Source organism: Primulina eburnea, chromosome 11 (genome assembly GCF_022965805.1).
Source record: "Primulina eburnea isolate SZY01 chromosome 11, ASM2296580v1, whole genome shotgun sequence".
In the NCBI taxonomy this organism is placed as follows: Eukaryota; Viridiplantae; Streptophyta; class Magnoliopsida; order Lamiales; family Gesneriaceae; genus Primulina; species Primulina eburnea.
Window position 1 is genome coordinate 6,280,847 of NC_133111.1, and position 15,794 is coordinate 6,296,640.

Sequence of the window (15,794 nt, forward strand, 5' to 3'; positions counted from 1 at the left end):
AAATCTGTCGGAACTCAGAGATCTTGCAAGCGCTTCTTGTTCGAGAATTCCAAATTCACAGGAGTTCGCAAGCAAGTTATTCTGATGAAGTTATACCAGGACCGAGTTTCATTGAGTCATCAGCGGACCATAGTGAATAATCACTCAACCAACTTAACATTATTCGACTTTCATGTACGACAGAGGATCATCAATTTGGTCCATGTCGAAACGACCCTTTGGCAAAAGTTCAATTTCAGTTGTCAAAGGAGATCCAATGGTAATTAGGATAGAAACACAAATGACATATATATTAAATTTTATCTTCTTTATTAATATGTTAATCAAAACTTTTAAAAATCCAGGGCAGCAAGATAGCAACACACTTGCGAATATACACCAAAGTAAATATTCCAAAAGATATTCATTGAGCTTACTTTTAATTACAGAAAAACACATGCGTAAAACCAGGCTGAAATTTTCTGAGATAAGATGAATACAGAGAAAAGATATATATCACAAGAGTACCTCAGAAAAAAATTAAATCAAAGTTTTCTGTCAGTTGAAATGACACAATACCTTCGGTCATTAAGTTTTCGTAAGGCCAAGATTGTCATATTCGAACTTCAATTCCAGAATTTAGCAAGTGAACTTTCACTGAAGGAACAGGAACCTGAAATTTGTACAACGAGGTAATGAAGTCAAAAGTTGATGTGAGTATAAAGCTCATTGACTTTCCATTAGTTTTTTTTTCTAAAATTTAACAATCCTACGAAACTGGTAGATTTTGCCTTCATAATATTAATTATACTGTGCATAAACCGATAGACGGACCAACAATGATGTCTCAAGGATTGCCTAAGAAAAATAACTGAGAAGTTCATCCAATATCATGAATAAGAAATTAAACTACGAAGAGGATGAGGCATGTCTTTTAGAGAGAATTCATCAATAAAACTCCTACTTTAAATAGATACTGAATCACTGTGTTACCTCCTTTCGATGGAAAATACCAGCAGCTAGGGCAGCTGATGCATTTGTTCTGGAGAAAACTTCAGAGAAGTGTTCAGGCGCACCAGCACCACTACTTGCTATTACAGGGATACTAACAGCGTCTGAGATAAGTTTTATTAAATCTATATCAAATCCTTTCCCTTGACCTGAATAGATATAAAAAACCAAAAGTTTAATTAGCTCCCATAAAAAACAAAGCACAAATAATAGCAAGTCCCTTCAACAATTCTATGAAGAAGAACTACTCTGTATATCAACACAACATTCGCAAATGTGACAACCTAATGAAGAATATCAAAGAACAGATTTTGGAGAAGTGGGGGCTGCTTTTTTGTCCTTCAAGCTACCAGCCTCTCCATAATCAGTTAGTAAAAGGAAAATTCAGTGCTGACGAAGTGAAGAATGACAAGACATAATTAAACATAATTAATTCTAAGCTTTAAAAAAAGCACATCAAAGTTCCATGGAAGAAACTAAGACATGCTCAATCACTGGTTTGAATTATGCATACCATCGCAGTCAATACAGTTCAGGAGTATTTCTCCTGCTCCCAGTTCTTCAACAGCTTTTGCAAGCTCGTATGCTCCAATTGGTCGACCCTCTCGCCCACCGTTCACCTAAAAAAAGTAATTAAAATGTTTTCAAGTGCTTAGGGGGATGTAAGGTAATCTATTCCACAGGGTATCTCAAAATAAAAAGAGAAGGAAACAAATAATAATGAAGGCGAAGGCCACCACTTTGCAAATCAAGGTCTAAATCTTGAGAGCAGCTAAGAGTAGATGAAAGCTTTAAAACCTCATCCAGACCCACGATTAGCGTTTCTTATCATAACAGTCAAAAGTTGTGAAATTTCTTCCATTAGATTCAGAATGCTCGAGGAGGTATCACGTGAAATGATGAAAATAAGGAATTCTATCTATAATAATTCAGTGATATATGAACCTTTGCATATGTTATCTCGGTACATTGCAACGAGTATTTTGTTTAGGCAAAAACGACAAGAAACTGATTGATAAATGAATTTTGACAGATGGAAAATTATACTTACCGTGCATTGATACCACACATATTCCTCTCCATTTGGACCTGACATAAGCATAAAATGTTTGTTACTGGCAGCTTCTAGTCATTAACAATTTTATTTTTCCTGTTTAATACGATTCTAGGAGGTAAGCTGATCAGACCAAAAAAATATAAAATTCTTGGTTCTGTATCTAAATCATCATAATCTAATCAACTGCCAATGGACAGATGTAGAAATTTCCAGTTATGTACAGGAGGAGACTGCAAAGAAAATAATTTGAAATTTAAATAAATAAACCCAAAGCCACTAATAAGCACATGAATCACATCTACCGTTTACCTGGGTTTGTTACTTTAATGGACTTGAATTCCACATCCTTAGGATCTTTCAAGTACACTCTACGTGGATCAATGCTTACAACCACAGCCTAAAACACAAAAAGGAAAAAAGAACAAAGTGAAAACACATTTGGAAGCGAATATGGAATGGGAAAGTTGAAAATAGACGACATATTTAATTGCATACTTGAATTGATATTATGAACAGGAAAATCAATAAAATTTGTTTGGTGCAAAACTCACTTGATTTCCATAAACTCTGGAGATTTGCTCTAGGCTGCTTTTTCCTGTTTTTACCTAGAGGAAAATCGCATAAACTTCACAGTAAAATAAAACTATCACAAAAAGGCAATATGAGAAAGGAGAGTACATTGGTTTTTAGGTACTCTTCAGCAGCATAAACTGCATCACTACCAATAGATATCTTATCTGCACCAGATCGGAAATATTCTGAAGCAACTTCCAAACTCGAGTAGTACCTGAGGAATATGCATTGCATAAACACCAATAACAAGTAGAACTCTCACTAAAAAATTATGGTGCTATATAGCAAGTCTTGTAGCACAATTACAAGAACGCAAATTGAAAAAAGAAGTTCTCTTCACAGAGTCAAAGACCTAACGTTAAAAAGATAATTACCTGCCATTGGAATCAGTAAAATCTCGAATACCACCTCCAACTGTTAATGGCACAAAAACATTCTCCGATGCATGCCTCAATACCTATGAGGAAAAACAGAACTAAGTTGATACCAATGTTGTCAAATCTCCTGCTGACAGCCACTATTATTTAATGCTTAAAATAAAAAGCTCCTGAATCCCTAACAAGGAAAAGAACAGAGTGCACAAGCTAAAAAGCCTGCAAACTACAATGTTCCTGTTATTCAGATAGAAATACAACAATTGAAAAAACAAACCTGCAACATTGGCAAATCGCCTAGAGGGAAGTCGCGAAAACCAGTAATATTCAGAAAGCTAATCTGAAATAGCATTAAAGAGAATATTGAGTCATCTTCGTCAGTCTGGATTTTCTTTTTAACATTTCCTTCTGGTTTACCAGTTCTGTATATACATGCTCCATGGGAAGCATTTTTTTTATGCATGTTTATCAAACTGCAATGTCAGTACAGTTGTTTATTGCCAAAGGGTATGGCATTACCTCATCCGCCCCATCTTTGTAATACTGTCCAGCAAGATCCACTGGCTTGCCAAGGTTTCTCACCTTTAAAAAGAGCAAGAAAAAATGTTAAACAGATCTTGCGCTAACATCAATTCTATATTGATTTACTCTAAAGGAAGACACTGAATTTCATCATTTGAACAGGAAAGAAGTTGAAATATCAATCAACTTGAACACATGCACTTCCCACATCAGAATAATATGAAGGCCTGAGGATCTAAATTATAATAAGATATTTTAACATAATGTAAAATCTAGATTAAAGATGATCAAAGAATGCTCATTGGCAACAACCAGCTTAGAGATTATGACTTCTAGAAAATACTTGATCATAACATTTTGTTTTTATGAGAAACAAAAATTTTATTAATATAGTTCTTTTAACATTACAAGAAGTGGACTAGCAATCCACTGAAAAACCATCTAATTTTAACAATACACATAGGACCAATCCCTTAATATGTCAAATGTAGAGACTCCATAAAAGTTTTTATCCGCTCCAATCCAATTGGCTAACGTGAACTTGACTTTTCCCCAGATATCTTCCGTTGTTTCTTCTAACTCTTGGAAAATTCTTCTATTCCTCTGCAACCAAATTTCCATGTAACTCCGTGGATTACCATTCTCCAAAAAATCTTACCTTTCTTACCGAGCATATGGCCAAGATCCGTATTAAACAAATCATTAGTTGTCCTCGGCACAACCCAAATCAGTCTCAATTCCACCAAAGCCTTGGGCCACAATGCATGAGTGAATTTGCAATGAATGAACAAATGATCTTGTGTTTCCACCTCCTGACGACACAACACACACCAGTTTGGACAGAGAGAACAATTAGGATATCTCTTTTGCATCATCTCAGCTGTCGGTAATTTAGCAAGGATTATTTGCCGTCCATGAGAATATCTGAACCTTAGAAGGAATAGGCACTTTCCAAATGATATTGAAAAATTTGAAATCTTGAGCACCATTATCATGCATGAAAAAAGATTTGACCGAGAACCTCCCGGATGGATCCCCCTCCCACTGCTGAAAATCATCAACTCCTTCCACTAATCTCACCCCCTCTAGAATGCTTAATAGTGAAGATAACTGCCTGACCTCCTCCTCTCGGAGTGGTCGACGGAAATGAAAGTCCCAAGAAAAAGCATTTGTGGAAAAATCAAAGTGAGCAAAATAAGAGATAGGCAAATTATGAACCAAGGAGACACGAAACAAAGATGGGAACAACTCCCGGAAAGATGAATCTCCCAACCAAATATCCTACCAAAACCTGATTTTTGTCCCCCCTCGAACCACTAATCTCACTAGTCGGTGATAAGTCGGGTATGATTTTGAATGAACTTCCACGGACATCTAAAAGTCACATTCTTAGCCAACCCCGCATCCCATCCATTTTCTTGTATCCCATACTTGCTCCTTATTATTCTTTTCCACAACGACTCATTTTCAACATTAAACCTCCACCACCATTTTCCCATTAAAGCTATATTTCGTAAACAAATATTCCCAATGCCTAATCCCCCTTTCTCCTTCGGTCTACAAACTTTTTCCCATCTAACCATGTGACAATGTGATTCGCCCTCATTCCCATCCCACAAAAAATCTCTCATTACTTTTTCCATCGCCCCCGCTATTCCTTTTGGTACCTTGAAAAGAGACAAAAAGTATATAGGCAAGGTAGTCAACACCGCGGCAATCAATGTTAGTCTCCGCCCTTAGACAAGAACGCTTTTTTCCATGATGCTAATCTTCTTTTTATCTTAATGACGATAGGTTCCCAAAAAGACGCTTGTAATGGGTTACCACCGAGAGGTACTCCCAAATATTTTATTGGCCATTGTTCCCTGCGGCAACCAATTCCCCTCGCCATATCTCCCTTTCTACTTCATCTTGATTTAATCCCAGCAAGGCACTCTTATCCCAGTTGATCCTCAATCCTGACATATCACAAAACACTTTCAAAATTCTCAGCAAAAATCTCAAGTGATCCTCCCTCTGAACAAAAAACAATGTATCATCCGCAAACTGTATATGATATACTTCCACCTTTTCTCTGCTCACTTCGCATCCTATGATGAATTTCTCTTCTTTTGCTTTGTCAACTAGTCTACCCAAAACATCCACAACCATGTTGAACAAAAAAGGTGATAAAGGATCTCCCTGTCTAAGTCCCTTAAATGCTTTAAATTTCCCCCTCGGTCTCCCATTAATCATGATTGAAAACGATACATTAGACACGCATCATCTTATCCATCCTCTCCACCTTTCCCCAAACCCCTTCTTTTTTAAGACGAAATCCAAAAAATCACATTCAACATTGTCATATGCTTTTTCAAAATCAATTTTCAAAACCCATCCTTTCTTATTTTTCTTTCTCCCTTCTTCCACCAACTCATTCGCAATCAAACAACAATCCAAAATTTGCTTACCCTCAATAAATGCATTTTGAGATTCGGACAATGTATGTGACAACACCTTTTTCATCCTTGTAGCCAAAGCTTTTGCAATTATCTTGTATAAGCTCGTAGTGAGGCTAATTGGCCTGAAATCTTTTACCTTTAACGAGTCATGTTTCTTAGGTATCAAACATATATACGATTCATTGGTCAACCCATTAATGATGCCCCCTTCATGAAATTCTGTGAATACCTTCGTCAAATCCCCTTTAACTACATCCCAACAATCCTGGTAGACCGCCATAGTATAGCCATCGGGCCCTGGTGCTTTACACCTCTCACAAGCAAACACCGCCTTCTTGATCTCATCTTCACAGAAAGGTTGTTCAAGCTCTACCCTCATATCATCGTCGATAGGTGTCCATTCTACTCCTTCAATCCCAAATCTTTCCACATCTGTCTTGCTGTACAATTGCTGAAAATATTCAACAATGAATTGAATTATTTGACCCTCATCCTCTATGACCCCTCCATCATCCATTTCCAACTTATTAATCATTGCCTTTGTTTTTCGGTGGTTCAACAATGAATGGAAGAACTTGGTGTTGCGATCTCCTTGTTTTAACCATTTAATCTTTGCTTTTTGATATAGCATTCTATTTCGCCGGCACACCAATTCTTCCAATTCCCATTTTAACTTAATTTTTTCAGCCACCCCTTCCGCATTCTCCCTCCCCTCACTCTCCTTTTCATCCAATCTCCCAATTCTGTTTATCATTTTTCCCTCCCTCATGTCAATCCTCCCAAACTCCTCCTCATTCCATAATTTGATCGCTTCTTTAATGTACTTAAGTTTTCTCATAAACTTATAACCCTCCCATCCTTGAACTTGTGTGCTATTCCACCGCATAGAAAATTTATCCTTGAAAGCCTTATTTTGCAACCACGTGTTCTCGAATCTGAATGGACAGGGCCCCCATTTAATTTTCTGTGTTTCCAATACAATTGGGAAATGATCCGAAGTAATGCGAGGTAAAACAATTTGTTTATGATGTGGAAATAGTTCCACCCATCCTCCCAAAAATAAAAACCTATCTAACCTGCTACAAATAGGATTTGCCCTCAAATTTGACCATGTAAATTTCGCATTCATCAGAGGTGGGTCACACAATTCTAATTCCTGAATCAACATATCAAAACAAGCCATACTTGTTGTTTGTGAGTGGCTGTTAATTTTCTCATTCAAAAATCTCACAACATTGAAATCCCCTCCCAACACCACCTATCCCCACACAAAACTCTCAAGCCCGCCAACTCATCCCAAAATCTATTACGCAATGTTGCTGTGCATGGACCATAAAATGCCGTAAACCACCAAAAATCCAAGTCATTATTTTTATCGATGCAGACCGAAACTGTGAATTCCCCAATCATATTATCCGTGATGGATACCACTCTCGGATCTCACATAACCAAAATCCCCCCGCTGATCCAATTGAAGGTAAATGAACCCAATCAACAAACCTTGATTTCCACACGCTGGATATAAATTTTCTATCAATCACTTCCTGTTTTGTTTCTTGCAGGATAACTAAGTCGGGTTTCTCCTTTCGTAACATATCTCTAATGAATCCTCTCCTCGTTGCCGACCACTCTCCTCTTATATTCCAAGACAAAATCTTCATGGAACCACCTCCTCTCCCAAATTACGCAGTCCTTCTCTCTTCAACTCATCCCCGATCTCTACTCTTTTAACTCCCATCATCTTCAAACAACCATAATCTCCTTCTTTGTTTGCCAATATCATCAACCCCCTACTATCCCTCTCACCCTCGTGGTTATTGATTTCTAACATACCCAACTTATCACCAACCAGTAAATCTCCCTCAACCTCCGTAATTCTCCCCTCCCCAGATTTGTTTTTGAAAGAACGTTTGGAAGAATGAGATGAATGATTGGAAGAAGGAATATGGGAAGCAGTAGTTGTGTGGTGTACCTTAGCCGAGGGTGATGCGAAGAGATCCCCTATGTCCTCCAAACCCAAGCTGGTGTGTGTCGTCGTGTCTGAGGTAATGGTTATATGAGTCCCGGCATCGCTGAAATCACTATCTTCTTCAGAAACGTGGCTTTGATCCTTCATGAAATCCATGTCATCCCATGTGGTATCCTGTTCCTTATGCAATAATTCATCATCCAGCAACTGTCTCTTGATCTTTGTTGTTGTTTCATCCTGTGCATTAAACCAAGCAAGCTTTTTCCCTGATTTCCTTCTAGTATAAACAATCTGATAATTCTTTTCTTGTTTACTGATGTCATGTTGATGATCGCAGCGCCATGTATGCTCACTCCTTTTGTTGCTCAGAGATTGAACTATTCCTCTGTTGAAACCATGTACTCCTTTCGGACTCACCCTTTTGAGAATTTTGAGATGTTTGCTCCTTCTCGCTGGTTCTGATCCCAACACTTTAGAACCCTTACCCCCATCCCTGCTTGAGGTCGGATCACCATCCTGTTTTTTGCCAACAAAGACTTCTATCCCTTGAACAATCTTAGTATTGCTGTATTCCCATGCTTTGTGTTTGAAATGGACCTGTCCTTCTAATACCTTTTCTAATCCAGTAAGTTTTTGTTGTGTATCTTCACCAACACTTGTATTCTGTTTGTATGCTGTTGTTACCATCACCTCCCTCGCATCTCCTGCTTGTTTGAAATTTTCAGCGGTTTCCTCAATAGGTCTTTTCACTCTGACCCAACCCGCTATCTTTCTAGCCCCATCAACTACTACCTGAGCGTATGATCTTTTTTCGTAGATTTCATACGCAGATTTGTTGATTGAATCAACATAAATGCGCACAGTCAAAGGTCCACTAAGTGTCTGAATTGTCAAAGAGCTATTAATGAAACCCCCTTCTAGCCCCACCACTTTAATCTTTGCAGCTGCTAAATCCTTGAGCATAAATGTATCTTGACTAATATCCACCAATCCCCCACAACTATCCCCCACACTTTTGAGCACATCTATTGTCCACATATCCCATGGTAGTCCAACAATCCTAATCCAACTATTGCAGCATTCAAAAACTTCTTCATCAGTGTTGATGTCACTCCTCCAACTTTCAAAAGTCAAACAAATACTCTTCTCGAAAAAGCATCTCTTGATTTTCAGATAAAACTCGAAATCCTCTCCACTATTCGGCCACCACATTGCTTTATTTGCATTGAAAGGGAATATCTCTATCTTCTTGGCAACCGCTTTGCCAATGGCTGACTTTACCATCTCCCATGAAATATTAACACATTCCTTCGTGACTACCAAAGCTTTGTTCCACTCTTTGGTCAAGCACTGGCGGAATTCTCTGTGGGCATCAAAGTTCCCTGATTCAGTGGGTTTTGAATGAATCTTTCCACCAAACAAGGATTGTCGATGTTGTTGGTTGATCTTCAATGTTCCTTTGAACTTACTGTTGTTCAAAATTCTTTCAATATAGTACACCAAACATTTCCAGCCCTCCTCATATCTTCCGCTTGGGATAATAATTCGCTGCTTCTTACTGGATCGCTCAAATTTTGACACCTCAATGTAGCTTCCTCGGCTGTTAACAAACTTTTGCACCGAAACAACTGCTTCTCCCTTTCTGAATCTGTTAAAGGTATTTTGTGATTTAGGATTTGTAATGTAATCCCCCATAATTTTCCTCATCCAAGCAGCACTGTCACGATCAATATCCAGCATATAACTCGCATTCCGAGTTCTCTCTGTGATATTAATGAAGTCTCCCCCCCTTCTGCCCAGTGAGATTAGAAATAATTTTTGCTCTATTCTAACCTCCTCTACTGCCTCAGCAAAATTGTAATTGCTAGTCTTCCTTGGTAACATCTCTGATGGTGGTGAAGGCTTCAATATTCAAAGTGGTTGACAATGTTCGGACCAATAACTGAGGAGAAGTATGTATGCTGAAAGGATCGAGTAGTATATATGTTGGGTTGATACAACAAACGGCCACAAATCGCTTGAAAATGTTCGACGATGGAGGAAGAATAATCGCCGTAAAACTAAATGGTGGATGACGGAATGAATGGTAGACTAAGTTGGGCAATGGTCGGAAATGGTTGGTGATGGACGGCGGAGTAAGGCGAAAGTCAACGGATATGGCAGCCTACTAACGTCATGTGAGGGCAACACATTTTGGTCAAAAGGACAGAAAAAATATGAGAATAAGGTCGCCGGCGGCCGACGGCCGTCGCCGGTGACTGGGAAAAAGTGTGACCGACAAGACTCAGTAGATGGAGATGCTGGTTGGAAGAAGGAAGGAACCGGTTGTTTGAACGTTGGAGAAGGGAGGGAGCATTTTCAAAATTTTCTCTCACTAGGGCACAGCACCCGTATATCTTATGCTCTTATTTTTTATCATAACATTTGAAATACATGCAAAATAACTAAGTGATTTTAAGACGGAATTTTTATAACAGTCAAACACTGAAGAATTTGCTTGTTCATTTTTAAAGGCTTGTTTACGCAAAATTCACAAAAAAAAAAACGAGAATCCAAAGGGTTTGCACTTGTTTATGGAAAGAATTTCCCTGCTCACTCACTAATCAAAGGTTTTCCACATCAAAAGGTAACCAACAAAGCATAATTCTATGACATAAATAAAGTATAAATATGAGAATAACTGCAGTATAATCACTCGCACATTCTCTATACCTCATTTTCCTTGGTGTGCTCCCTTACATCATATTGGTCGCCTTTAGTTACGACAAGATCACCTTTGTCATTGGTCCTCACATCAAGACAAGCTATTACCTGAACCAAGTGTAAATCAAACAAATAAATGTTGCTTTCCTACAGCTCGCACAATCAGCTCCAATAACTCTAACTGGGCAGGATTGCACACATTGGAAATTCATTAAGCAGAGTGCAGTGAAATAATTATGACACAAAAGTATCGTTCTGTGGCTGGATGCATCTCTGTTCAAAATTCTTGCTTTGGCTGGTTATTACAATTTGGTTTGGTTAGGACATCATCGAAAAATGATTTATACTTTGATTTTGGAACACGGATTTCATTCTCAATATTGTTCACAATTTAATTGCAGGGATAGTTTTCAAATTTTTTAACTTCCACACATTTATACGAACGATACTAGTTTTAATGCACTTTCAAATCTCAGACATTCAGGATTTTCTAATCCCATAAATCTGAATTCAAGTGGTGAAAACCAAACTATCAAACCAAGCTTTTCGATATCATGCTATCAGCATTACTCACCCTCTTAGCGAGCTTAGATGCTGTCCCTGGGACTGGCTTCTGTCTTCGCATGAAAATTGTTATTGGTTAGGTACCGTGTCAAATAACCACAGAAAGAAAGCATCATACTGGAGCAGGTGTCACCTTTGTTATCTCTGGACTGGGATACAAAAACCTTCTCAAAACAGAAAGGCCAACATCTGCAAAACTCATTAATGTGATTAACCAGCTGAATAAATTCCTGAACAGGACACTATAAAACACAAAGAGACCGGTTCAATTCCCTCTATTCCGTCAACAAGGATCTGAGAAATATTCTTACCTCCACTCTTCTCTGGGTGAAATTGAACCGCATGGACATTTCCTCTTCTTACTGAGGCTATAAAATTGTCTCCATAGTTGCATGTAGAAGATACCCATTCACGGTTATCATCTGACTGTAGAAAATAAGGAGAAATTGGCTACTTGAGATGTGATAGAAAGAAATGAGAAATTGGAACAAATGGTGTCATTGGATATGTATTGAGAAAAAATGAGAATTTACTGGTAGTGCACGGTAAGAATGAACAAAATAAACATGGTGGCTCCCAATGTCATCCAAAATCTGTGATTCTTTAGTAATTTGAATAGCATCCCACCCAATATGAGGTACTCTGAAACCATTTGATGAGTCAAAACGACCTACCACCCCAGGAATCAAACCAAGGCCTTTCACTGAAAAAATGGCATGAAAAATTAAATTTAAAAGACAAAACCAACATTAATACTGAGAATGACCAGCATTTTAGTAAATGAGAAAATAATTAGATTGAAAAGGCAAACCAAATGAAAAAAAAAATCAAATTGAAAAGGCAGTAATTAGATTGAAAAGGCAAACCAAATGAAAAAAAAAATCAAATTGAAAAGGCAAAACGGAATCTTAAAGTTTTAGAGCATTGAAGAACTAAAGCTGGAAAACTATACAAATCTATTTTTTGAATAATCGTCTCATAATATAATCATAAGGAAACATTACTCTACAAATTGAGCCAGAAATGTATGTAGACTAATTTTTGCATCAATCATTTACCTGGCCCATTTTCCTTGCTTGATTCAAAAAGTAGCTGCAGTCCAAGACAAATACCAAGAAATGGGCGATCTTGCTCAATGTAAGCACAAAGTGCTTCAGCCATTCTACAGATATGACATAAAGTTGCATGACATTTTCAGTCACTTAACAGATTACTACAGTGTAAAGATTCCTTCCACTTAACTGCTAAATCAATCAAACATGTTCTCAATCGGAAAAGCCAACAATAAATGAGAACTACCTTATAATGTGAGAGAAATGGAAAAATATATGAGATAAACAATAACACAATGGCTTTCCTTATTCAACATGCAATCATTCTTAATCTGTTGGATAAAATTTTCAGCTCCTCAAACTACTCAAATTGAATTTTTCACTTCAAAATCAGATCACAATCAAAATGCACAACATAAAATAAAGAATGCAGCATAAGGAGGCTCACCCCTTCTTGTTCAGCACATCCATGGCAGGTGCAAAGGCCCCTACACCAGGAAATATAAGACGTTTCGCATTCAGAATATCTTCTGGCGTTTGTACCTACATCACAGTTAAACTTCAACAAATTAGAAAACACCCTTTTAAAAATAAATAATAAACTCGATTCTATCCATTTCAATTTCGGTTTCCCTTCATGCGGGACTACACGACTAACTTGTGAAGGAAAAACAAGAATTGAAAGATCGAGCAAAAAATTACATCTTTGATATCGAATCCAAGAAACCGAATAGCGTTTCTGACACTCCGTACATTTCCAGCTCCGTAATCAAGCAATGTCACCACTATCACCAAAAAAAAAATACAAAGCAAATTGAAAATTACAAAAAGAACACAGCTTAATCAGAAAAATTCAGGAAAACTACTCATGAATCTACAAATACACAACTAATACTTTCCACGCTATCCCATCATTGCTTACGCATCGCTCACATTCTATATAGGTATTTAAGAGTACCAGAGTCATCGGCAGAATAAGCAGAAGCGCGAACTGAGAAAGCTCTTGAAGGTCTGTATTTGAGCCGGTGAAAGCGAATGAACTGTTGCGAAAGACGGCCAGAGGAGTACGGGGGGCAAGAGGATTTTGCTGTAGGTAACTGTGACGCATAAGAACCCGCCGCCGCCATTTGAGGTGCCGCCATTTGAGGTGCCGCAAATTGCGCCATCCTCGTCCGAGCTTTTGTAGTTCGACAAATACCGCTGCTCCGTTTGGCGTCCAACGATGTAATGAATATATTTTGGGCCAAAATCCTTTTCAGTAGCCCAAAAGTGAATATAAATTTACCTGTGTCACGTATCGTATTTTATTAGATGAAATATCTATGAAAAATATCATTTTTTATATAAGAGTATTAATTTTTAGGTAAAAACTTATGTGAGACGGTCTCTCAGATCGTAATTTGTGATACGAGTTTTTTATTTGGATCATCAATGAAAAAATATTACTTTTTATGCTAAGAGTATTACTTTTTGTTGTGAATATCGGTAGGGTTGATCCGTCTCACAAATAAAGATTCGTGAGAATATCTCACAAGAGACCAACTCTATTTTTTATTGTGAATATCGATAGCATTAACACGTCTCATAGATAAAGATTCATGAGACCGTCTACTAAGAGACCTACTAAAAGCGATAAACAAAATATAGTTGAATTTAATTATTTTTAAATGAAAATTTCTCAAATTGACCATTTATTTGAAAAAAGTCAATTATTTATGATTTGATAAGTAATATTATTCTTGGTTTCCAAAGATTATAAAAAAAATAATGGGGGAAGGTAAATAGATTGTTTTTTTTATATAAAAATAACACCTATATAAAAGAACAATTTTATTTTCTAATATGCATATAAGGTGGAGTTATTATAATTACATTCTTGATATATATTTAAGAATAAGTATTACATAAAAATCATATGATACGATCTTATGAGACGATCTCATACGTCAACTTTGTGATACGAAAATGACATAATAGAATCATTGAAGTTATCTAGCAATACTATTCATAAAGTCAACCGTGCAACATTTGATTCGGTCCTTGTTGGAAAATGAGTCTGAATCACTCACGTTTACCGTATTAATAAAAAGCTATAGTTAGTACAATTCAAAAATATGTTTATTATATAAGAATTTTAAAATCAGGTTGTGAATCAAAAGCTATAAGCCTATAGACCATAACTTTGGACATATGTCTACGTTACAACAGCCAAAAAATTTAAAATTTTTACAATTATTATGATTTTTTTTAATGACATGAGAACTCACAATCGTTATTTTTTCAAACGCGATAGCATGAAACCACGTTAGTTAGGTAAACCACACTGAACAAGTTTTGTGTGTCAAGCTGGCTCGAAAAAATGTTGATTTAAAAATCGATCTTCTGATCATTGATCAAATATTCACACGCCTTATTAATTCGAACATCTCATTTGAAGATAATTATCATAATTTTCTGTACGGGCAATAGTAATAGTCAAACAAGCTTGCCAAAACAATAATTGCACCGTATTTCCCTCTTGCTATACTAAAAATAAATTAAAAACCACGTGAAAATGGATTAGTTTAATAAAAAAAACGTGAAAAGAGGACAATAAACTCAATTAATTCTCCCACGTGCCTAGAAGTCAATTCCAAATTAAAATTAAAAAAATGAAATATGAATATAATTTTTTTTAAAAAAAAAACTATCCATTTTATATGGAGTAGTTCTAGGACTTCAAAACTACTCGAAAAGACCACATTTCGTTCTAAGAAATCGCGATTCTTTTATTTGGGAAAGTTTCCTCGTTGACTCGAATTGTTTCTTTTTTAAAAGAAAATTTGTTTTCTCAAAGTTTCATCCTACAATTACAATGAAGGGTATAATAATGTGAATAAAACATGTATATTTTGTAGGCAAAAATTTGTGTGAGACGGTCTCACATGTCGTATTTGTGAGACGGATCTCTTATTCGGGTCACCCATAAAAAAGTATTACTTTTTATGCTAAGAGTGTTACTTTTTATTGTAAATATTGATATGGTTGACCCGTCTCACTGATTATGATCCGTGAGACGGTCTAACATGAGACTCACTCTATTTTTTAAAACTTCAAATATAAAACAATGTATATTAACATAATCACAATCAAATTAAGGAGTTTTTGCAATAACTAAAAAAAATGATTATTGGTTTTTGATTTTTTTGATCAGTGAGACGGTCTAACATGAGACTCACTCTATTTTTTAAAACTTCAAATATAAAACAATGTATATTAACATAATCACAATCAAATTAAGGAGTTTTTGCAATAACTAAAAAAAAGTGATTATTGGTTTTTGATTTTTTTTATAAAAAAAAATCAAATTAAACAATGTTTGCAATAACTAAATAAAAGTGATTATTAGCTTAAAAAAGTGGTTTTATGCGTTTTTTAAATCCAAATTATGCTTTAGCTGAAGTTTAATTTAATTGAAATCCAATAGCTAGTGATATGCTGATTTTCTTCTATAAAACTTATTTTAATAACAAGTTAATAACATAATCAATTATTTATTAAAAACTACTA

At 36.3% G+C, this 15,794-nt stretch overlaps 1 protein-coding gene across 1 annotated transcript; it reads right to left on the reverse strand.

The window, feature by feature from the left end:
• Positions 1–384: 384 nt before the first annotated feature.
• On the reverse strand, positions 385–13,459 carry LOC140804640 (imidazole glycerol phosphate synthase hisHF, chloroplastic). The gene is made up of 19 exons (XM_073160714.1): positions 13,204–13,459; positions 12,948–13,030; positions 12,694–12,788; positions 12,252–12,355; positions 11,727–11,896; positions 11,505–11,619; positions 11,327–11,382; positions 11,204–11,242; positions 10,639–10,737; positions 3,514–3,576; positions 3,272–3,334; positions 2,995–3,077; positions 2,726–2,834; positions 2,599–2,652; positions 2,357–2,444; positions 2,042–2,079; positions 1,505–1,610; positions 973–1,139; positions 385–652 (listed from the first exon to the last, which is right to left on the reverse strand). The coding sequence occupies exons 1-19, from the start codon at positions 13,409–13,411 to the stop codon at positions 593–595; spliced, it is 1,800 nt and encodes a 599-aa protein (XP_073016815.1). The 5' UTR covers positions 13,412–13,459; the 3' UTR covers positions 385–592.
• Between the last annotated feature and the right edge of the window lie 2,335 nt (positions 13,460–15,794).

Excerpts from the sequence above, each read along its gene's own strand:
- LOC140804640 (XM_073160714.1), bottom strand. The coding sequence starts at position 13,411 with ATGGCGCAATTTGCGGCACCTCAAATGGCGGCACCTCAAATGGCGGCG. Across the intron at positions 12,789-12,947 it reads TTGGATTCGATATCAAAGAT|GTACAAACGCCAGAAGATAT; the intron begins GTAATTTTTTGC and ends ACTGTGATGTAG. Across the intron at positions 11,620-11,726 it reads ATTCTTACCGTGCACTACCA|TCAGATGATAACCGTGAATG; the intron begins GTAAATTCTCAT and ends TATTTTCTACAG.